A 23,961-nucleotide genomic window follows, 5' to 3' on the forward strand; every position below is an offset into this window, starting at 1 on the left:
CAGGAGGTTTGAAAGAATGTATGTACGACCTGAAGAAAAACATGACTGTGATTTGACTAAACATGCAAATTATTTTAGTCATACAAATAGCCATCAAGCTAACATTACATCTCCAAGCACTTAATGAATCATCAATTCATATTTTGAAATGACTGCATCATTCAGAATGGATAGCCATTTATTTCTAAGTTCTCCTTAAATGTATTGCAAATTTGAAAATGAATTGCAGTTCAATTAAGTCTAGTTTAGGGCGGGACAATAAACCTCCAGCCCTGAAGGCAAATCAACTTCTTTGGCTTTGTGACAGATAAAAATTCAGCAGCATTAATAAAACGAAGAACACGACAGCATCAAAGGGTAATGTGAAAATCTACTCAAGCCTCATCTCAAATAAGGTTTTTAATTGTTTTTCTTTCTCCTGTTATCCTGTCTTACCACTTTTAATTCAGTTTTTATCTAGTTTACCTTCTTTAATATCAACTTTTGTTTCCTTTTTCATGAATTAACACACAAGCAGCAATAGTTGTTTTGAAACAAACTAAGGATGAGTATAGTTCCTTTAATAATTCTCTAAAAAAAACCTACGATAGTGAAGTCAACAAGCCACAAATCATTTTAGCCTAATCCAATACAACTTCCACATTTATTATTTATTTTTATCCACAAATCCTGTTTATCTGTCCATGCTTGGTTCCCAGAAAATGTAATACGTGGATAATACCCCTGTGTGTCCTCAGCAAGACAAACGATGTGGAAGTCTGAAATCAAATCTGCAATGTCTTTTCACTGAGGTTGTCTAATAGGATATCAATAATTTCACTGTGTTGTATCATTTTTCCTAGCCATGAGTGAACACTACATACTGAAGATGAAAATCTAGTAAAAATAACCCACCAGGTTACACATTGCTACCCTGAGGCTGATATTTTAGTTTTGCCCAAGGCTCCACAGACAGGTAAATAAATCACACTATAAGAGCACATTCTATTCACCACTGTTTATTTGGGGGAGAAAGTGCAACAATAAACAAAAACAGCATGAACATTCATTGCTTGGAACAGGTGGGAAAGGTTGCTAATTATTTTAGCTCTCAGCACATGACCATAATTTCTGAAATCAGAAAATAAGTAGTGTTCTATTATGTAAACCTGAATGTGACATGCTCGCATGTAGGAAACATGAGGGTTTTTGATACTGACACCATAACCCAGCTGCAGAACAAATTAAACAGGCTGAGGAGTATGCATTGTGTTAAAATGGTGAAGGAACTTTTGCTGTGGGAGGTTTTATGTGTGCAGGTCTCCAGGCTGCTTAAAGAGGCTGCTCAGACAAAGCAGTGTAACTCTTCACACGTGCAAACAGGAAGGGTGTGTACATCCTGTCCAGGTCAAACGCTGTGACAACCGTTTCCCCAGTCAGCCTAAAAACATAGTTATTATTCAATTTGGGAACTTTTTTTTTACACTTTTTTTCTTACACATCCTTCTGTACTCGTGTCTCTTACTTGTAAGTGATGTGACAGGAGTGATGGATCCACACCAGCTTACTGAAACTCTGACGCCCCCCAGAGGTCAGTTGCAGTCCCACATGGAAGCTGTGTTCAGCATCCGGAGGTGGGTTCCGCCTGCAGAACCGGCTCCTTTGAAACTCGGCCGCTTTCTGTTCACAAATAATGCAGTGTACAAGCTCTATGTCTATGTGTAATTGTGCAAGTTTTGTCAAGCCCAACACAGGTACCAAGCATGTAACACCTGCTTTCATCTGTACTTTAAGTTGGTTAAATATGGAGGCCCATATCTGCCATGAGAAGAAAAACACTTAAAAAAAAACACTGTCACACTATCTCCTTATTTTGATTTACCGCACAGAAATTAAGTCAAAATTATGATAAGTAAAAACATCTGCAGCGTTTTAAAGAATGAACAATCTTTCCTCATCTCACCCCACAAACTTCTCACCTCCTCTTTTTTCTTGCAGACAACAGCAAAGACTTTGGTTTGATTGTCTGTCTCCTGTGACAGACGGAAATGACCGAACAGAGCAGAATCCATTCTGCAAGGTTGAACAAAATTCAACAATCACAAAAAGTGCTTCCACATAGGAAATTATTTTTGATGTTGCAACGTTTGTTGAAGCTGAGAAAACAAGAGAAGGTGTACCTGTTGTTCCTAACACGCAAGCGAGGGACAACAGCCAGAGGGTCCTCAGGGGTGGTCAGCATGATGACTTGGCCATCAGGGAAGAACCGGAGGTACCTGTGATAATGACATCAGCACTTAGCTGTGATATCTACACAACTCACAATCAAACAACAGTGATTAAAGGCAAAAAGCCACCTGTAGTACTCAACGTGGTGCCAAGCCCTGTAAAATCCATCCAGTGATTCCTCTCCTTGACGAATGTAGGATGTCTTGCTGATATAGACACCTATGAAAATAATTTAATGGAAAATTCTACATTAGTAAATTCTCTTCATTGGATGTTCTGTGTAGCAATAACAAAAGATGATTCACCAGCATATTGGTAGCACAGATTGGTCTAATATTATTTTTACAGGCAATAATTAGCCAATTGTGGAACTGGCAGTTTGAGACATTAGGCTTTAGAAGGGATGAATTGGTCTGATATGGGTGGAAAAATAAAAGATACCGGTTTCATTAACTATGACAGAGCTCCCAATTTTGTACAGTGAAGTACTTATTTACCATCAAAACGGACACGTGGCCTTCGCAGAAACATCTCTCTCCAGGATTTGAAGGGTAGAACTTTTGTGCAGTTCCGTCCCCACACTCTTACACAGGCTAAATGCCAAATCTCAGGGTCCCTGGACAGAAAAACAAATTGAAGATTGATTGACAACCATGCACAAGGAACAAGCTATTAATTACTTTATTTATTGGGCAGCAACAACATGAGAGCGCAAATTGTCTGATTTGAAATCAGCAATTTGCGAGGCAAAAGCTGAGAAAAAGAAGCTTTTGACAAACAATCTGTCACACATCTGATCTGTTCTGACAGGGGGCTGACCTTGCACAAATGTAAAACCCACGGCAAACTAAAGAGAGCTGCTCCAGGGCTCGCATGTCCAGATCACTCGACACAACCCAACGAAATATGTACATCAGGATTTCACGCGGCAAGGCTGCAGTCAAAGAAGACAGGAAACAAATTATTTTTGATAGATACAAGCAAATAATGACTGTGGGCATTAGTTACGCTCTGATAAAATGATTTTTACCTGAAATGTGCATTTGAGTCACGTCCAACTCAGGGATGCAGATCTTTGGAAAGGAGCCTTCCAGAGTGAGCTCCTGCTCAAAGTAGGCAAGCAGATCCTCCTCAATCTCACTATCAACATCATTGTCCTGCATGCTGCAATATAAACATGAGATATTCAGTTTAAGAAGTGAGAATAAACCTCTGTCTCATACAAGCCTACACATCATATTATTCACCCATAAGCTAGAATCTTGGACAAGCCAGTGTTTGCCGATGGTGTGAATGGGTCAGCACATTATCAATCCCGGCTCCATGACCCTTCACAACCTGGTTGTGACTTGGTATCAACATCTGTTTCTCTGCCAACTTTAACTAAAAGACTACTTGTTAATACAGTAATGCTTCAGTTAAAATGACAGATAATTATAGTCCTTTCAGTCATAAATCTAGCTGCCAAAAGATATTCAACTTTGATTATTACAGGGACAAAGATGCTGCTATTCACTTCCTGTCCTGTAAAGACCTGTCTGCCATCTGAACTCTTCATAAAAAAAGGAAAATTTTTAAATTATGTAACAAGTTCGTTTCAGTGTCTGCAAAACACATCAACTCTATGATAAACGTGAATTTGAGGTAAATTCCTACCCAGTTGAAAAGTAGAAGCACTGAAATTTCTTTTAGCAGTGTTGACATGTTACTGTAATTGGGTTGGTTTTAGAGATCATAATTTCCAAACGCAGACCCTTCACAGAATGTTCTAACAATGCAGACTTAGATTAAGTTAATCAATCTTACATAAAAAAAACGAAGAGCGGCTTACTAGTTTTCTCCACCTCTGTCTGCATCTGGAGGACGGCTGTAGTTGATTTTAAACTCAATGTCAGGATCAAGCTGCATAGCCATGCGATAGAACTTGATAGCTGTATGTAAAGAGGAAATGGAAAATGAAAGTGGTATTAAGAAAGTTAATTGGTGACTCTTATTTTTCCGTGGGTGAATGTGAGCATGAATGGTTGTTTGTCTCTGTATGTCAGCCCTGTGATGAACTGGAGACCTGCCTGGGGTGTACCCTGCAGCTCGCCCAGTGGCAGCTGGGATCTGCTTCAGGCCCCCATAACCCACAAGATAAGTGGTTATATATTATGGTGATGGATGAATGGATGATTCTGAAGAGATTCAGCAATGTAATCACCTGTGTTTGTTTCTCATGCAGAAATTACAAAATGCATGCTGAGTTAGTGTCAGTGGCAATGATTATGACACTTGAACTGTTGAAATAATTCGTGTCTGATTTAAGATGACTGATGGTTAGACATGCCTAATTAATATTTTAAAAAATCTGACATAGTTTCCCACAATCCTCTTCTATGAATTCACTACGGCAATTCTATTCATTTTTTTGTGGTTAACCTCTGTTCACTAGTGATTTTGATCACCATAAATCCTTCATACATACCCTCATAGACAGCTCCATTCTGTTCTTCTTGAACAGCTCTCAAGAACAGCTCTGTGGCCTGAGGAAAGATGACTCACATCAGTCATCAACAGTGCTGTAAATTTCAGTGACAGCACTCTATCACACTCTCTAAGTAAATCAACCTAGAGAAATATCACAACTTACTTTTTCCTCTCGAGCAATTTCTTGTGTCTTCCTCAGACCTTTAGTTTTCAGCAGTCGGTCACTCATTCCACTTGCTCCAGAGCTCAATTTGAGTTCGGACATCCACTTAGCCCTGAACACCTTGAGCTGCACCTGCAATTCAATTAAAAAGTGACTAGGTGTCAGAAAAGCTTCTTTGTTCTTAGTCATACTGTAACAGCAGGGTTTATCAAGAACTGTTTCTGCATTGGAAGCATGTAATATAGCGTACATCCAACTACATGGCTGGCGAAAGAAGAAACGTGACATTTGTCTTTATTTTACCTTTTACCAATAAGAAAAACAATGCACCTAACTCTTAGCAGCCTAAGATTATTTGATTTTCACATATGAGGTTTCTTTTTGTGCTTAAATAACATGGCAAAGCTTTTTCCTCAGTGATTCCTGTGAGGACTAGAGAAGTAACCAATGGGTCGATTTCTTGTTAATTCATGTGATCACCGACTAATGAGCCAAATAATTTATTCAGCCTTCGTTTATTTATACAGGGTAGGTTAGGTGAGCACACATGCTCTTTTAAGGCAGCACAATCTTACAGTTTTGCTGAGCAAAAGAAACAAATAGCAAGAACTGGCAGGAGTCAAATAATAAAACAGCAAAACAAAGTTAAGGAATATTGCCCTAACACCCTGATGGGTTTAGAGACAGATGAAGTTGTCATTAATGCAGTCAATAATCTAGAATTCAGAAAAGAAAATATTAATCATGATCTCTTACCTGAAGATTTGGGTCATCTGAACCTTCATCTTCATCCTCTATTGTACCTCCGATATCTGTATTTTCTTCAGCCTATACGAGGATAAAGTGCAGTATTAACTAAATTAATCAATGTGTCTTTATGCAGGTCGTTTATGTTTTTTTTTTCTAAAAAGAATAAATATGCAAAACACTGAATATCAGCAATCTTGTATCTTATAGTTGTTTCAGCAACTGAGCACTCTGGTGCTGAAACAATTAGTCAATTCATCCATTAGTAAATCAACATCAAATATGACTATTGCTTCATTCTATGAATGATTAAAACAATCTTTTTAATCATTAATCAAAGTTAATTGCACAATATTTGTTTGCAGCTTCACAAATGTAAAGATGTGCTGCTTTCTTATATCTTAATAAGTTGATCTGGACCGATACATTCTCCTGACCAATATTAGGTTATTGTAGATATATTGTAATTGGAGTACAAGTCAGTAGATCAGTCAGAAGAAATTGCAGCAGATAAATATCAATCTAGGTTTGACCTAGTTTAGAAAGTGTTGCCATTACAGAGTTTGTAATGTAATAGTTTGTCCACCAGAAAGCACTGATAAGCGGATTTCATAACTGTAAAATGCCCCTTATCTGTGTCTTGGCCAGATTTATTTAAACACACACACACACACACACACAACAAATGTAAGGAATACGTATCAAGATGTTTATGTTTCAACAAATTACTTTCAACCTCTGTACCATTGATCTGATTTTTACATAACAACATTTCAACATTTTGTGTCTGGATTGTTAATCCGAAAAAAACAAGAAAGTTAAAGACATCATTTTGGGCTCTGTGGAATCATCAATGGCTTTTTTTGTTTTTGTTACTATTTTCTAAAATAGTAACAGGGTAAATTATAAATTAATCATTACAGAAACTCAACATTAGTTGCAGCCCTAGAAGAGAGCCTGTCCTCTTGTTATCTTCCCCTACAGTGCATGTGAAGTGTGGCTTTATCTTCTTATGGTCAAGCTGTGATGACACCACCCCTTCAACTGCAGGGATCAAGTTACCATGAAATGTCCATGCGGCAGCCATGAATCTAGTCAGCCTGAAATCCGACTCATTCATCGAGAAAACCACTTTAAGGAAGACAAGTTCTATTAAAACTTCTCTACTGCTTTCACCACGCACTCGATGCTTCTTTAACATGTAACTTCGTGTTTATTTACTACTCCTCCTCTTGCACGATGTATTAGGCCAAATGTGAGGTCAGTAAATTCAAGTACACTCGGAACTCGTTCAATAAAAGCGACCTAAGTTATAAAACTAATTAATTCAGGAGGTCGCGACTGTAACAGCGCAAGAAGCTTTGCAGCCATGTAAAAACACAAGGTAGGCTCATGCTAACGTTGCCTCAGTAAACTTACGAACGTATGCCAGTATGTCGTTAATATAAATGTCTTGATGCTAAATTCCAGTCAGAAATGAAACATTTTATCGTTTGGTAACTAGTTAACCCCTGAAGAGGTACGGCGTGCAGAGCAGCAGTTATTGACGTAGCTAGCTTTGTTAGCTACAGGTAAAGGAAGGCAGGTGACGCTAGCTACGTTAGCTGGCTAGCTAACACGTTTCTCTCTGAATAACTGTTAAAACGACGGCAACCCACCATGACAGCTTGGCCAGTAGTTCTCCGTTTTAAATTCACAAGCGGTCAACAATAGCGTTTACAGTTCACGGTCGGAGAAACGGACAACACAACGCACATATTTACGAGCTCGCAGGAACGCAGCCATTTCGCTGAGTAGCCCGGAGCGTCAGTGATACCGGAAATCAGGAAGTTGGAAAGAGATTTAGAGAGAGGAGCCTCGCCTTTCTGTGGAGTGCTCTCTCTGTCTGTGAGCTACACCAGCTACATTATCACATTAATAAAAACATTAATAAGTACACAAATAAGTGGCGAAAACCTCCAGTTCCTCGATGACTTTTACCTTCAGCCAACCAGGACCATGTAACACTGAAAGACACTACACGCATATACACAACATACAAAAGCCTCGGAAGAGGACCTGGTACCGTTACAAAATTAATAAATAAATGTCGTTAATTATGCTAATTTCTATCACCTTAATAACACCTCCTAAAATGTTTCCTAAAATATAATTTTATTAATCCCCGCCGGGGAAATTAGGGTGCTACAGACATCAAGCAATAGTAGCAGGAAGGGAATAAAAAATAGAAAATAGAAAAAACACCTATGCATACGTTTATACAAAGGGAGTATAAACAATATTATTACTAATGGAAAAAATGTTGCACATAGAGAAATATGGATAATTAAGTACAGTGTTTTGTAAGATATAATCCAAATATATGTAACAAAGTGGGAAAAAAAAAAAAAAATATATATATATATATATATATAGGCTCAGTATTTGCGGGGAGGGGGGAAGTAGTATTGCATGGATATGCAATATTGCACAGATATTGCATGGGTGTAATAGCAAGCACCAATTGCCTCCCAAATACAAATAAAGGTCTTGAAGTAATAGACAGACAAACAGACTTACTATCCATGAGTTGTTGCTATCAAAATTAGTCAAGACTACTTCACAGCATTTTTGCTTAAGGGCAAAATGTGACAAAAACATTTACAGTGACGTTCCTTTTCACAGACTCTGATAAGTCACCAGTTTTACTACAACACCTGGTACCTATTTAGAATTAATTCTTTCAACTAAAGAATGAAACAACATGCCTACCCTTGCAGCTCCTCTATGTGTTGGGTGTGACATGCTCAGCTTCATAAGGAGGTTGTTTCACTTTTTTCGCATCATACATTTCAGAGGACCTGTCCTGCCCCCAGTCCGAACTATTGGTTAACCATTTCAAACTCCATCAGTCAGTCTGGTAAAGCCTGTGTGGTCAGTGCAAGCAGCTTGTTTGTCCAGGTACTTGGCCTAAAAACGTCTCCATGAATACATACCTGTAGATTTGTATGTACTGGTACATCCATTTTATGTGGTCGAATAATTACACCGTTGTATCTTTTTTTCTCTATTTTTATCTAGCACTTGTTTGGCCAGTGTACAGGATATGTTGCAGACTAAGACGTTATCTGTCTTGTTTTCGAAAACACTGGGGGTGAAAATGATGTAAACTGTAGGGGAAGAATGTCATCGCTGAATACATTTGAAAGCATGAAAATAACCAACATTATCAACAAAAGAAAAAGACCAGAAATATTAGAATACTGCTTGTGCATTGATCAATGATCTCATCTACATTTAAAGACTGGAAGACCTTTCTTCACCATTGGTGCTTTTACATTGGATAACAAATTTGTACTTAATTTTCTTTTTTTTTATTTCCTTTCTTTTTGTCTAGCTTTGCTTCAGTAAAATGTACAATGCGGAAGGTATTTCTCCACTGTAGTATATTGCATCTGAGCCATTCTTCCACCGCGCCAGTGTGTGTGTGTTTGTTTGCTTCAGGGTCCATGCAAACACTTGTGGACCTACTACTTCGCTGTAGGTCGGAGAACAAAGAATATGAATGCTATGCAAGAGCAGTACTTGTCTACGACTTCCGCCTTTGCCTTACGTCGAGAGATTTTTTTAGACGTCGTTCGTTTCACTCTTTCTGTTAGGAACGAGACTAATTACAGCATATGCGTTTCACGTCTATATATATTTAATTGTTTATGAGTTTGTGAATCACTGTTTTGCAGTCATCTTTATATCACCGCAACATGGTAGGCTTCTGCCTGAATACAGGCAATATGTGGACTAAAAGAAAGGAAAGACAGCGAAATTAAATAGATTTTAAGAGTCATCAGTTTTACGCTGCAGACATTATAGGTTATACGTTCGAGATACGGATGCAGTGACTTATTCCAGCTCGTTTTGTATCTTTGACGGCGGAGGCGAGCTGTGATTTGTTGCAACGAGCTGTTTTTACAGCAACGCGAGATTATGAGGAGCTTTCCGACGAAAGGGCCTGGATGAAATAATATTTATGTTGTGTGCTGGACTCACTGGATGCGGTTATCCGCCTCTCGACGGTATCACTCATCCGATTGTTCCGCTAAGTCATTTGTTGAACATCGACTACGAATGCTCGGCTATGTGTTGCTGTCGGTTTGACGTGAGGAGGGTGAGTGTTGCTGTTTTTAGTTTTATTTGAAGTTAGGGGACCGTTTAGTCCAACCAGGCCAGTTTTTTCTCTGTAGTGCTATGTTTTGTCAGTAGCTGGGCCACCACCAGCACCGCAACACAATTAAGCTAGCGTTAATTGCACCACATTTGTTACCACTAAGCTAACTGCACAAGGCACTGGTTAAAATTCAACCAAAACGCACAAGCCAAGTTATAGTATTAAGCCCAATCAGCTGGAACTAACTTCAATGTGAGTTATATCCCCATAATGAATGTTTTAGTGCTAAACTATCGTTACGTTAGCATTTATTCCGCACAATTAACGGAAATTCAACTAGGAATATATCGGCTAACGTTTAGTTAGCTGCGTTAGGAGCCAAACAGGACGAAAATAAAAAACAAACAAACACGTTAATATGCTGGCGAATGTTAATGTAACGCGAAGGATGTAACGTTAGCTGTAAAGCTCTTTTTTCCACCCCTAGGTAGTTACTTGGCTATGTTAGCCGTCTAGCTAATTGAGTCAATTAACTACATCATTGTTAAACGGAACTTACCGTTAACGTAGGTGAACTGGCTGGTGATGAACGACCTTTCAGACGAGACTACTTACTAACGGTCATAGATTACTTTAAGGTCCACTTAGGCAACTTTCATCCGTACATCTGTGAAGACGGTTTACACCGTATACAATATTTCACGAGTTATTCCAGGGATGTATAGTTTTTGTCCTTTCATTGGAAAAATCCAGAATCTATGAATATGCAAACATAGTTTAACCGTTAGACAAGATGTCTCCTTCACTGAAAATCCATTCTCTGGCTCTCACATCACACCTGTGTTAATTGCATGTTGGACCATGATTGGCTACCAAACAAGTTGTGATGTCACAAAATCCTCAAACTGCCAAAAACCCTTGAGTTAATGTAGCAGGCAGATAAAACTGTAGCACTGAAACCCAGGTAAACTCTAGCTCTCAATTAAGATACATAATCAGATGTAGCTGGGACTGAGTGGATGAATCGAGCCTCGAACCCTAAAATGTCCAACTTACTAGCTCGCCAAGTCATGTCATATTTGGTTTATTATGGGCCACGTACATTGTAATTCATACAACTGCATAATTAACATAATGTTTTGTTGTCTATTCCTCACTTTCTCAGCTAGCAGGAGGCAAGTCCATGACACCATGAGTCCTCCAGCTCTGCCTGTAGTCTTCTGCTGTTGTCACAGGAAAATTTGGTTGCATTCAGCAGCCAGAGACAAAAACATCTCTATTTTCCAACCATATTATCTGCCCCCGGATGATGCTATGGAAGGACAAGCATAATGAATAGATACACTACCATCAGACAGCTCGGGGATGGCACCTACGGCTCAGTCATCCTTGGCCGCAGTCTGGAGTCAGGAGAGCTAGTTGCCATAAAGAAGTGAGTATCTGGAAATTGTGTGCTTTTCACTGCAATCTGCAATAGATTTTTTTTTAGTTTAGAGCCAATGCTTTGAGCCATATTGTTTATTGTTTTCTCTGAAAACCAGTGGTGTGTATTATGACAGCCTATCTGTAAGGATTATGAGAACAATGTGGGCCGACTGCAAGGATATCATCAAGTATAGACTTTTGTTCTGCTAATAGCAGACACGACAGCTGCTTAAAAAAAGAGACTGCTATGCAATTATTGTCATTTCCCACTAATCAGTAATTTAATAGGAAAGAACTTGGTTAATAGGAAAAATATTTTTCAGAATGAAAAGAAAATTCTACTCCTGGGAAGAATGCATGAACCTTCGTGAAGTCAAGGTGAGTTTATCTTTTCTACATCTAACAGTTTTACACATTTGAACAGCACAGCACAATTATGGAAAAAAATCAACCCAAAATCAACTTAAAGGAAATGTCTATTTATGTACTTTAATAAAGAATGTAAGCAATTCAGAAGTGCAGTTGCATCATGATTTGGTAGAAAATGGTCCGTATATACTGGTCAAATAGATTTTGAATGGGATGTGCCCATATTAATGCTTCATGAGTTTAAAATAGCACAGCAGTATGCTGTATCACTATCTAATCTTAAAAACAATGTTGTAAATGGAAAAATTATATGACAGCTAAATACTGAATTTTGGTAGTCATGCCACAAGAAGTGTCTGCCGCACTTCACTGAGAATGATTTTTCCTGTGTCATAACAATAATTATGACTGTAAGAAGAGACACTGACTTATTCTCATCATCAGGTCACTGGCAGAAGCAGTTAAAGAAAGCAAACTAGCAGTAGTTTTATAGCTTAGCTATTTCTGGTAGTCACATGATCCCTGCCATGCTTGGATTTCCAAAATAGTCCAACTTCTGACCTGACTAACATTAGCCATGATAACATTAATGATGGTATTCTTTTCAAAACTAGCATCCATTGGTAATATCAACAAAGACACTTTTGCAGTATAGTATAAGCAGGTATAGAAACTGAATGGATCAATACACATCAAAATGGAATAGTAAACATGGAATGTCACATGCTGCACATGTTTTGACGTAGCGAACAGATAAGCAGTATTTCAGTGCACTTTTTTTTGGGTTGATTTTTTTTTTTGTGCAGAAGTTATAATGAAATTTATGATAAGTTGTTGATTTGTGGGTAATGCAGTAATGATGATATGATGAACGTATTGTACATTTTAGTCCAGCTGTCTCAAAACTTTGTTCTTTTTTTTCACACCAATTCAGTATGTGACTGTCTAAATTTCCTCACAGCTCAAAGTCACACACCAGCTCTAAGAGTAGAAGGTGATTCTTGTGTGCTGTTGGTTTTGAGCTCTGGTTCCCATCCCCAGCCTACGCTCCTCCCTTTCCTAGAGCTTGACCTTAACGCAGCAGAACATGTGTAGAACACGCTGGTCCTTTAGAGTCCTGCTAATTAGATGATAATTACAGCATGTCACACCATACAGTCTCAGAATCCCATTACAGCTTTTCCCCCTTACTAAAATTTAGCATGGTTAAACCATCCCAGTGCATGGGAAAAGCGTATATTTCCATCCTGCTTTCTATTACTCCGTATTTATTTTCCCTTTTAAATTTTAAGATAAATCCCACCTTTGCAGCATTCACCCCCAAACTACATTGTACACTAGCCATGTTTTAACAAGAACGGTTTTGTTTTCTAGTTGTAGGACATGCTTTTGAATGTGCTGCAGTGACCTGTGTGTATTGTCCGGCATGGTTAGATTTACCATTTATTTATACTATTTCGGTGTTTATGCATTCCACATATTCTTACATGTTCTGTTTCTTTTTTCTTTCAGTCCTTAAAGAAACTCAACCATGCTAACGTGATCAAACTTAAAGAGGTCATTCGAGAAAATGATCACTTGTACTTTATATTTGAGTACATGAAGGAAAATTTATATCAGCTGATGAAAGACAGGTGCGTATTACTTGATGCCTTACTAATTCCACATTTGAAAGTATATATGGGAAATACTTACAGCTTCCTAACTGTTTGTGTTTTCTGTTTTTCTGCAGGACACGGTTCTTTCCTGAATCTGCTGTGAGAAATATTATGTTTCAGATACTACAGGGGCTCGCTTTCATTCATAAACATGGTAAGTCTGTAAACGACAGCAGGGAGCTAACATTATGTACCATTTGACTCAAGACGGTCATCCAATGTGTCTTTGTCAGGGTTTTTTCACAGGGACATGAAACCTGAGAATCTTCTGTGCATGGGCCCAGAGCTGGTGAAAATAGCTGACTTTGGGCTTGCCCGAGAAATCAGATCTCGACCACCATACACAGACTATGTCTCGACCAGATGGTGAGTTTCTTTTAGAGTGAATATGAAGCTTACATGAAAACGTACTTAATAGTTCAGCACGCTCAAATTCCTGTACTCTCTCCATTTGGACCAGGTACAGAGCCCCAGAGGTGCTCCTCAGATCCACGTCCTACAGTTCACCCATAGACCAGTGGGCAGTTGGCTGCATCATGGCAGAGCTTTATACCCTCAGGCCTCTTTTCCCGGGCTCCAGTGAAGTAGACACTATATTCAAGATTTGCCAAGTCTTGGGTACACCAAAGAAGGTAAAGTTTTCACGTGTAGAACACACAGGAAAAGGTACATAGCCAAAAAGGCTCATATATTTCAATTTAACTGCTAAAAATATTTGTAAATGCCTTGGTGGGGGGTCGGGGTTTGAGTATGAGGATACTATGGGGATAATGCTCTCCCTCTCTCCTGGAAAGCATTCACAGTGTCGCATCAGCTGGATCCAAAAGTGACAAATAGTTGTGTAATGAATGATAAAAAAGATGTTCAAACCCAGCTTGCTTGCTCATCCCCGAGCTCACAGAGCCCCCATAATTCCAACATGACAAAGGTGTGAGGGGAGGGGTTTTCCGAACCTCTTTACAATATCACACATTGACCATGTCACTCCTTGCTATTTTTTCAGTTATTGTACAATTACTACTCCTACTGTTACTATCAGTGAAAGCAGATCTTCTTGAATATGATTATATGCAAATGTGGTGTGTAAGATGGACTGTGTCCCCTCCCTCTAGAACGATTGGCCGGAGGGATACCAGCTGGCAAGTGCTATGAATTTCCGTTGGCCTCAGTGTGTTCCCAGCAATCTGAAGACACTGATCCTGAATGCCAGTCCTGAAGCCATCCATCTGATGACAGACTTGCTCCAGTGGGATCCCAAGAAGAGGCCAGCTTCTGCCCAGGTAGCGCATGACCTACGCATCAAATATTTCCACTGCCCTCACAGCTGAGAGTGGCAGCTGATGTTTGTTCAAATCTTTATATCCTCCCAGGCTCTCAGGTACTCTTACTTCCATGTGGGCCAGGCTTTGGGCACTCCTCAGCAGATCCTGGAGCAGGGCAGACCTCAGCCAGGCCTTGTGCCGTTGCAGGCTCCTTTGCAGTCACAACAGATGCTGCAGCAGCAACCGCTGCTGCTGAAGCCCGTGCCCCCCTCCCAGCCTCCACCTCCCAACCAACACTGCTCCCCCTCCAGGCCTCTGCAGCAGATCCAGCCCTCCCCTGTATCCGCAGCTGCCCAGGCGGCAGTGTACCAACGGCACACAGACCTGGTGCGAGAGCAGCAACCGAAGCACATTCTGAAGCAGGAACAGACCGAAGGAACGCCACAGAGCCACCTTCCTTACATCATTGACAAGACTCTCCAGAGCAAGGTGAGTAATTCCTTTTAAATGAGTCCCATCAAAGGGAGGATGACAGCCAGATTATCTCGTCAAATACACCATAATAGCATGTTGCTTTGTTCTTTCAGCAAACCCGACAGGAGTCAGAAAATACAAACCTACTGAGCTATCAGTTGAAGCCCAAAGGAGGGCGGCGGCGTTGGGGTCATGGCACAGGACACCTTAAGGGTGAAGACTGGGATGACTACGAAGAAACTGATCTGACATCTATAAGTATTCTTGGGAAAAGTAACTTCTCCACAGAGAAATCGAGGCAGGGGGAGGATGCATTGAGCAGGTGAGACTGTGATCATCATCCCAAGGTACCTTCAGTGGCACCTGCTCTGGAATGATGTAAAAAGACTCTGTAGCAACATAATACAACAACATATCTGCAGCCTGAGCATACATCAATATAACTTCAAGCTGGTATTTCACAGCACCTGTGTCTCAGAGAATGCCCTCTGTCTTTCAGATTTGGAAGTGTTCTGGATTTCAGTCGACCCAAGGCAAAGGAAGATGCACCTTTAAACCTGAACAAAACTACTGCCTACCAGGAGCCATCAAGAACCGCTTCTGCTAAACAGCATTATTTGAGACAGTCAAGATATTTGCCTGGTACTATATATCCAAAGATTTAGCTTGAGTAAAGTAGAGCTTAGCATGACTGAGGGCAGTCTTTAGTAAAATACATGTAGAGTATCGGTGTCAGCCAGTGGTTGGTTCAGATAAACAACGGGCCCTGGGTGGTTCGTTTGTGGTGCGAAAGTAGAGCGGACCAACTGCAGGATTCTATGATAGCAAATTTGTGATTTTTAACAGGAATTAAAAAGCTAAACTACTATTAAATCCATTGATAAATGGTCAACCAATCAATAATCAGTGTCAGCCTAATAATTATCAGTATGTATGAGAAAAGGCAATGCAGATGACAGGTACATCTTCTGGCCTTGAGTTGGAAAGCAAGTGAACTGACATTATATATTCCTGCAAATCACTTGGTAACTGTGGTTACACATACGCACGTCAGCACATGAGTGGAGAGATTTTCACTGATCAAAGTGAAAAGGAGTTAAAACACAGGTGTATTGTGCCCTTTGTGTGTCCTTTGCATGTTCCTAATTTAAAAGTAAGTGAAATGTAGCTGACAGACTGTGATCACCTGTGATATAGAAGACGACTTTAATTTTGTTTCTACTTGGCCATCACTTCATAAAATGTTTGCTTTTTTTTTTTGTTTTTTCTTTTTTTTAACCATTTCTGTTGTATCACCATCCCTGATGAATGATTGTAGTCTTTTAAAATGCTTGCAGTGGAGAATATATCTGACAATCTCTTACCGTGTCCTTCAGGCATTAGCACAAAGAAGAACGTGCCAATAAATGCCAGCAAGGACTACACTGGAAGCCATCTCTGGGGCAACAGTAGTATTCCATTTGGAGGGACTCTGCCGAGCAGAGGCGCTCATGGTAAATCTCCCAGGATCTTCCACTTTAACTTCACTGTCATCATTGCAACCTCTCAGTGTTGTTTGTTTTAAAATCCAGGTACAAACACAATCCCAGGGGGATACATGCCATCATTTTACAAAAAAGACCTTGGTTCTGCTGGTCACAGAGGGCATCATGGTCCTTCAGTGGAATCAACAGCATCAAGTGAGGATGAACTTCAGAGCTTTGAGCTTTCTGCAATATTCTTGTTTTTGATTGTATATTTATTACTATTTTGATGCTACTTCAGATTATGCAACGTGGCAGTCTGGCCGTAGTCCGATGAACACCTCTACAAGTATGCTGTCTGCCAACAAGAACACGCCTGGGCTGCTGCCTCGCCCACCGGTACAGACCATCCACGGGCGAACAGACTGGTCTGCCAAATATGGACACCGCTAGTGCCCTCCCTGGAGCTCTGATCTGTGCCCAGGAAGAGATATCCATGCGCCTAAGAACTTTTTCACCCCCAAAGAATAGGCCTAGTTGTTTTATAATCCAAATCTGTACATACATCTTACACAGCAATAATTTTTTTTCATTGTGTGTATTGTGGATGTTGTGAGTTGTAAAATATCAAAGTGTATGTGTATAGCTAAATGCAGCCCGCCAAAATTTGAGCCCAGATTTGCTCCTCAGTGTTTTATTTTGTATTTCTGTAACATAATTACTGTCCTACAGAGGATGCGCCTGTACCCTCAGTTTTGTATCAGATTTATCATTGAATGTTGTTCACCAACCTGTATACATAATATGCATATTGTAAGTTTATGAAAACTTCACTGTGATTTGTTTTTGGCTAATTAATTACTTTGCCACTGTATAGTAAGCTGTATTTCTATTTATGATTGTAGCCTTGTCAATCAGGTAACTATTATTTGTGCTTTATGTTTTTAATGAAATTCAAGAAAGTGCTTTAATTTCAGTAAAATTAATACAATGCAAGTGGTTACCACACTGCACAAATCTGTTTTAGTTTCATAAGTAAAATTATCCAAGTAAACACGTTCTACCCCCTTAGCCAAACTGAGTGTGATTATCAAATTGGCAGTTATTAAATATAATTCAATGTTTGAATGGGTACCATTATGTTCAATTTTTTCATGAAATACTTTTCATTGACAAAAAAAAAAAAAAAAAAAACCCAACCTAAAAAAAAAATAAAATCATTCTCCATGCATGGTTAACAGTTGCACCAGCAGCCCTGCAGATACTGTTTGCTGCTGTGTATTAACATTCTAGATTAATCTGTCAGTAGTAGCTCTTAGTGCCTTACATGCATGAATACAGTGCATCTGTACTGATCTGATGTCCTGATTCAAATTTGTATACTAGAGTGGACACATACTGTAATGAAATGGATTTTGGTTTGGATTGGTACATATTGTGATTGAAAGAAGAAAGATGTTGCAATCTCATACAGAGGAGATGTGACAAACATCAGCGGTTTACATAATTTATAAATAGTGTCAACCTAATAATTACTAGTATGTATGAGAAAAGGCTATGGAGATGACAGGTACATGACATACATAAGGTAGTATGAAATTTAGGTTTAGGTGTGAAATACCAGCTTTTAAAGAATTTTAACCAAACCTTACACTGCATTCCATGTATGACACAGCAGATCTCTAGACAATTACAGTACATGTATCAAAATAGAAAACTAGGGCTACAAACAAAGCTATCAGAGGCAGTCCAGATAGGTGATAGAGAATACAATGTATGAATGTCATACATCGATAGCTTGAAATTGGAAAAGGAAGGCAGACTGCCACGAGCAGCGCCGCATTTGGATGTGTCTGACGCTTGGAGCTTAACTTCCCTACGTTTCTCCTACAAATGGGCCTTGAGCTTGTTTGGCTTGTATTGTCATCTGGTATTGGTGTCTGAAAACGTAAATAACGTCGATCCGTGCCGAAAAATCAGCTAACGAATGCCGTTAGTAGTTAAAAATTTTCCCATGATGTCTAGCGGTCAAAATGTTAATGAGCCAGGTTTCTATTGGCCAGAGCCATCCACTCACAGACTTTGGATGTTTTCCCGTCCGCATAAATTTTTTTCGATACCTCAAATAAAACTTATATAACAACCTGATTAGTTGATTAGTCAGTTTCTCCAGGGTGACCAGAGCTGCGCACAGGTGTGGGACCTCACCAAAGACATGTTAACTCTGTTTTGGTAACTAACGTTGCATGCATTTAGATTCAGTAATTTGTGACATGTCCTCTGTCTCTTTCTAGTTTTAGAGATTTAACTTTCCAAAATACTGAAGCCATGGCTGGAAAAGTTGTGCTGCACTACATCAACGGGAGAGGGAAAATGGAGTCAATCCGCTGGCTGTTGACAGTTGCAGAAGTTGAAGTAAGTGAAGGGTGTGTTGCTGATAATGCGAAGCTTCTTGGTGTCTTTTAGGAACCACAGTGCTCCTCAATGGGCCCTTTACTATTTTATTACTAATGTGCAATGGGAGCAACTGCAACTGACCCAATTTGTCCTTGGGAAGTGTTCTGATTCTGATCAAATCTGTTATTTTCCCATCACAGTTTGATGAGATGTATCTGACAGCTCATGAGCAGTATGAAAAACTCCAAAGTGGTGAGTTGGTTAGAAAGTTGCCTCTGGCCTATTTCCAAGTCATTTTTTTGCATTTTTACATTTTACATTAGTTTTTAGTGTTTATCTGTTACCTTTCACCAACATATGAAATGGATTTGAAAGTCTCAAATGTGTTTTGACCTCTGTTCTAGTCTGTTGTCGTTTTCTAGTCTGTTATCGTTTTCTAGTCTGTTATCAGTAAGTTATTGTCTCCATGGTGAATTAATGTTTGACCAGCGGGAGTGCCAGCCTGAATTTCCTGCTGCTGCCTTTCCTCTGCAGATGGAGCTCTCATGTTTCAACAAGTTCCCATGGTGGAAATTGATGGCATGAAGCTTATTCAGACAAAGGCAATCCTGAATTACATCGCAGAGAAGTACAACCTCCATGGAAAAGACCTCAAAGACCGTGTCATGTATGATCCAGTTCTTTAATAGTGTAATGATGGGAGCGTCTACCCTATCATGTGATCATAGTAGATGAAATGTGTCACAGTATGTGGTGTTGCTTTTCTTCAGGATCAACATGTACTCGGAGGGACTGATGGATCTCATGGAAATGATCATGATTTTGCCCTTCACCCCAGATCCACAACCAAAACTGGACAACATTCAGAGTAAAGCGAAAGAGCGTTACCTTCCAGTGTTTGAAAAGGTATCACTCTGTTGCTGTACATATTATATGAAATGGTCTGGTCTATAATGGATCAATCTTGCTTAAAAACCCTTTAAGATGGGAAATTGACCCATTGAAGATTATTTCTGGTCACTAAGTTATTGTGTGTCTTTGACAAACTTCTCAGGTGCTGTCTGGGAACATATACCTGGTGGGAGGTAAACTCAGCTGTGCAGATGTGCAGCTGCTTGAATGCACCCTGATGTTGGAGGAGAAATTTCCTGGAATCCTCGGCGACTTCCGCAACGTCAAGGTAAACATGTGGAGGTGTTATACTGCACTGGGCTGGATGTACAGAGGAGAAACAAACAAAAAAGATGATTTGTTGAAATGAAATTGCAGTATGTTGTTAATCATATCAGTGTACAAAACTACACACCCACGACTGAATGCTGTTTAAGTATAACTACGTGTTTCCCTCCAGTCTTTCCAAGGCAGGATGATCCAGATTCCCGCCATCAACCGGTTCCTGCAACCAGGCAGCAAGAGGAGGCCGCAGCCAGATGAAAACTACGTCAAGACCGTCATGGAGGTGTTCCAAGTAAAAAAACCATTGCCATGAACTCTGATTAGATCTGGTACATTCCTTGCATCGGCAATGTGAACGATTCATTATTCAAGCAACCCCTTTACAGCATGTAGATCAAGTATATTAGCTGGTTAATGTTGAGATTAATACTGCACTATTCAGCTCAAAAGAATAAAACCATTTAGCATGAAAGGACCCTTTGTAGTCTTTCATAACATTTTATGGGTGTTTTAATATTTGAGGAACTTTTGAAAAGCTCATCGACAAGGATGTGGTGACTGGGGACATCATTCCACAATCCTTGAATTGGTTATGAGGAAAAATATTTTTCAGAATAAAAAGAAAATTCTACTCTTGGGAAGAATGCATGAACCTTCGTGAAGTCAAGGTGAGTTATCTTTTCTACATTTTTAACACAGTTTCACACATTTGAACAGCACAGCAAAATTATGGAAAAATCATCGCAATCAACTTAAAGGAAATGCCTATTTATGTATTTTAACTTTTACTTTAACGTAAGCAATTTAGAAGTGCAGTTGCATTGTTGATTTGGGAGTGAATGGTCCGTATATACTGATCAAATAGATGTTGAATGGGATGTGCCCATATTAATGCTTCCTGGTCATATATGACATGAGTCCCAGGTGCTCCTGTGTCACCTGGGAGAACTGTCATCGTGGAGCCCACCTCTTCCCATTCGTCCCCTAAGGACATCATTGTCGGACAGGTATGGACCTTCCCATCTCCCAGGGTTTGAGTAGACCACAGGCTGGTCAGGCACCTAACCCTGTCTCCAACCCAGGTACCTCTTCTGCCCCCTTACAGCATCTTAAGGACCATGGATTAGCAGACATCAACCTTGAAAGCTGCGAGGTGTCAGATGAATGGAAACAGCGGCTGACTGACCTTGTGCTCACTTACCAGGATGTCTTCTTCTTCTTCTTCATCAACATCCCAACATCAACATACAACATCCCCCACCATGAGTCTTACAGGTGGTACACTGCCTCTCCTCTGTTATCTGGATGAACTACTCATCTTTGCTCCATCTGAGGTGTAAGCCCTGAAACGAATAGAGACTGTCTTCTCACGTATCAGAGCCAACAACCTGAAGATGGCACAGAAGAAGTGCCACTTTCTTCGCAGGTCTGTGACGTTTCTTGGCCACCTGCTGGACAGCAGTGGTGTCTCGGTTGATCAGAAGAAGGTGAAGGTCATCTCAGCTTTCAGTAAGGAGGACCTCATGAATGATGATGGCCTCACTCCATCTCAGTGGAAGGTCAAATCTTTCCTTGGGATGGTGCTGTTTTACCAGCATTTAATTCCTGGCTGCTCTTCCATTGCAAAGCAACTTTACACTTTGACTGCAGGGCAGAAGAGGCGTGCTAAAGGCTCCTTTGGTTGGCAGTTGGTACCTTCTGTGAACTGACTCCTGAGGACTGGACTTCTGCTTGTGACAAAATATTTGAAGACCTGGAGAGCACACTCCTCAATAGTGTGGTGCTGGCACATCCGGACTTTGATAGGCCTCGTCCTCTCCACTGACGCCTCCCTTGATGGTCTGGGTGCTGTCCTGTCCCAGGTACCTGCTGGAGAGGAGAGAGCAAGACCCATCGCTTTTGCAAGCAAATCTCTCAGTCGAAGTCAAGCCAGCTGTCCTGCCCACAGACTGGAGTTCTTGGCCCTGACATGGGTGGTTTGAGACACATTTAGTCACTGGCTTAAGGGTCACCTGTCCACCTCCTCCCTCCCTATACTACATTCCTGCCTTGTCAGTGCTTGTTGTGCCACTGAATGAGTGCTGTTTGATTCACATCAAACAACTGCAGAGTAGTGTTCTGCATGACCGTACCATTACCCAGGACCAGCTTGCGACACATTTAGTCACTGGCTTAAGGGTCACCAATTCACTGTCTGGTCAGACAACAATCCTCTCACATACCTCTTGACATTCCTGGCAGGTTGAATGTGGTGGTGGATGCTCTCAGTAGGGACCCATCCGTGAGGCCTTTGAGGGAGCGGCTGTTGTTGATGGCCGCACCTCTTCATCTGTCTGTGAGCACTCCTTCATTGATGAGTCCCCTGGTTCAGACTGTCCACCTCCTCCCTCCCTATACTACATTCCTGCCTTGTCAGTGCTTGTTGTGCCACTGAATGAGTGCTGTTTGATTCACATCAAACAACTGCAGAGTAGTGTTCTGCCTGACCGTACCATTACCCAGGACCAGCTGCCTGATCTTGCTATAGTCTCTGAGTCCATCTTGTCAGCGCATAACTGCCTGTTTTTTAGGGCGTTTATGGATGTTGCAGAGTTTGACAAAGATGGACTCAACCAGACAACAACAGTCTGGCCACTTGGCAGGGGATCCTGTTGATTCTAAGACACAACTTGTCATGCTCTCAGGTTTCTCATTCAGGTTTCTTTTTTGAAACACATGAAGCATCCTGTTGTCAGCCACACATGGGACCATGCAGCATATGCCACTTGCTGCTGGTCGTATGGCAGAAGGTTGTGCCACAGGGCTATGTAGTGTTTGTCCAGTTTCAGTCCTCAGCCCCACCAAACAATCCGCCAGGCTGTGCACTTGGTCCATCTGTTGGGACACTGCGCTCATCCACATCCTGATAAATACAAGAGTACAGCAAAATCAAAAACACACAATATCACAGGCAGAAAAAGAATACATCTGTCAGAGTGTAACTTGTCACAACATCAGATTATTGTTTTTTTGGATAAGAATAATAACCTCATCATGACAGAAAGCTAAAACTCACCAGCGAAAACAGCAGGAGGCTGAAAAGAGGGACCAAGCTTCCTTCCAAGCACCTTGACACTGTAGATGTTGACACAGTGAACAAGGTTCCCTGAGTAGCTGAGCGGTGAGGGAGGCTTGACTGTAAGTAGAATGAGGATGATCAAACGTTATGATTATGCATTGGTCTTTGAGGAAAACCATACTAAAGTCTAAATTCAATTTGACTGTAATTGCATGTTAAAAAAGAGGATTATAACTATGTATCGCTCTGTGAGTACAGACAAATATCTATGTAACTGACCTTCTGGCAACTAAATAAACAACAGCGATTTTATCTGAATCGACAGACTGTGACAGTAACTAACAGGGACACGACCTGCACCAACATGCACTGTGACAGTAACGTTATGCAATGACAGTAATGCTGATAGCGTTCGTCATATAGCATAAAACCGTATAGAAGCTAGCTACCTAGCTAGCTTGTCGACAGAATCAAATAAGTATAAAATAAAACAAGTTCGCCAGCAGCAGCTCCCCTCTTTATGTCAGCGGATGAAATCTGAGAGTAGCAGAAGTAGACCGGCGGACTTGAAGCAGCTTCAGACAGAAAAACTCCGGCCGGCTCACTTTGCCGGGTTTTATTTTCGTAGAGCGAAGGCCCGCGATGATTGGCCGCGGGGAAAGGTAGGACGTATGCTAAAAGATGGAAATGGCGAGCCGCGATTGGCTAGTTGGAGTGATGGAAGTGAGGATCTGCGATTGTCCAGCGGGAAAGATGAAATGAGGGGCCGCGTATGGTCGTCCGTTAAAAGATGGAAATGGCGAGCTGTGATTGGCAGGGGAAAGATGGTAAACAAAGAGCGAAAACGAGAATATAAAGTGTATCAGTCACCTAACTTAATTATTTCCACTAACAGCAGAGCCACGACTTATATATCACACAATATAATACGACCATTTATTATCAGGG

At 40.5% G+C, this 23,961-nt stretch overlaps 3 protein-coding genes across 3 annotated transcripts; 2 read left to right on the forward strand and 1 right to left on the reverse strand.

Annotated features, from left to right (window-relative positions):
- Nucleotides 1-982: 982 nt before the first annotated feature.
- Nucleotides 983-7,397, reverse strand: fbxo9 (F-box protein 9). Its single transcript, XM_041947484.1, has 13 exons — nucleotides 7,246-7,397; nucleotides 5,597-5,668; nucleotides 4,841-4,972; nucleotides 4,676-4,733; nucleotides 4,040-4,139; nucleotides 3,239-3,372; nucleotides 3,028-3,142; nucleotides 2,706-2,824; nucleotides 2,337-2,427; nucleotides 2,160-2,255; nucleotides 1,959-2,052; nucleotides 1,505-1,659; nucleotides 983-1,420 (listed from the first exon to the last, which is right to left on the reverse strand). Exons 1-13 carry the CDS (start codon nucleotides 7,246-7,248, stop codon nucleotides 1,312-1,314), a joined length of 1,278 nt encoding a protein of 425 aa, XP_041803418.1. The 5' UTR covers nucleotides 7,249-7,397; the 3' UTR covers nucleotides 983-1,311.
- A 2,156-nt stretch (nucleotides 7,398-9,553) lies between these two features.
- Nucleotides 9,554-18,605, forward strand: LOC121613750 (serine/threonine-protein kinase ICK-like). The gene is made up of 14 exons (XM_041947365.1): nucleotides 9,554-9,731; nucleotides 10,897-11,163; nucleotides 11,480-11,534; nucleotides 13,038-13,159; nucleotides 13,258-13,337; nucleotides 13,417-13,549; nucleotides 13,644-13,815; nucleotides 14,296-14,463; nucleotides 14,554-14,934; nucleotides 15,033-15,241; nucleotides 15,419-15,561; nucleotides 16,296-16,412; nucleotides 16,491-16,598; nucleotides 16,684-18,605. The coding sequence occupies exons 2-14, from the start codon at nucleotides 11,063-11,065 to the stop codon at nucleotides 16,833-16,835; spliced, it is 1,941 nt and encodes a 646-aa protein (XP_041803299.1). The 5' UTR covers nucleotides 9,554-9,731; nucleotides 10,897-11,062; the 3' UTR covers nucleotides 16,836-18,605.
- A 90-nt stretch (nucleotides 18,606-18,695) lies between these two features.
- Nucleotides 18,696-20,318, forward strand: LOC121613751 (glutathione S-transferase A4-like). Its single transcript, XM_041947366.1, has 6 exons — nucleotides 18,696-18,797; nucleotides 18,980-19,031; nucleotides 19,314-19,446; nucleotides 19,550-19,685; nucleotides 19,834-19,959; nucleotides 20,131-20,318. The coding sequence occupies exons 1-6, from the start codon at nucleotides 18,711-18,713 to the stop codon at nucleotides 20,266-20,268; spliced, it is 672 nt and encodes a 223-aa protein (XP_041803300.1). The 5' UTR covers nucleotides 18,696-18,710; the 3' UTR covers nucleotides 20,269-20,318.
- Nucleotides 20,319-23,961: the final 3,643 nt, after the last annotated feature.

The sequence above is a fragment of the Chelmon rostratus genome, chromosome 11 (genome assembly GCF_017976325.1).
Source record: "Chelmon rostratus isolate fCheRos1 chromosome 11, fCheRos1.pri, whole genome shotgun sequence".
Lineage (NCBI taxonomy): Eukaryota > Metazoa > Chordata > Actinopteri > Chaetodontiformes > Chaetodontidae > Chelmon > Chelmon rostratus.

Bases quoted from the DNA above. Each gene is read 5' to 3' on its own strand.
- LOC121613750 (XM_041947365.1), top strand. From the start codon at position 11,063: ATGAATAGATACACTACCATCAGACAGCTCGGGGATGGCACCTACGGC. The intron at 13,338-13,416 runs GTAAGTCTGTAA...TGTCTTTGTCAG, and splicing joins CGCTTTCATTCATAAACATG to GGTTTTTTCACAGGGACATG. The intron at 15,562-16,295 runs GTACTATATATC...CGTGTCCTTCAG, and splicing joins ACAGTCAAGATATTTGCCTG to GCATTAGCACAAAGAAGAAC.
- LOC121613751 (XM_041947366.1), top strand. From the start codon at position 18,711: ATGGCTGGAAAAGTTGTGCTGCACTACATCAACGGGAGAGGGAAAATG. The intron at 19,447-19,549 runs GTATGATCCAGT...GCTTTTCTTCAG, and splicing joins GACCTCAAAGACCGTGTCAT to GATCAACATGTACTCGGAGG. The intron at 19,960-20,130 runs GTAAACATGTGG...GTTTCCCTCCAG, and splicing joins GCGACTTCCGCAACGTCAAG to TCTTTCCAAGGCAGGATGAT.
- fbxo9 (XM_041947484.1), bottom strand. The intron at 4,734-4,840 runs GTAAGTTGTGAT...ATCTTTCCTCAG, and splicing joins AAATTGCTCGAGAGGAAAAA to GCCACAGAGCTGTTCTTGAG. The intron at 2,053-2,159 runs GTACACCTTCTC...TCAACCTTGCAG, and splicing joins TTGCGTGTTAGGAACAACAG to AATGGATTCTGCTCTGTTCG.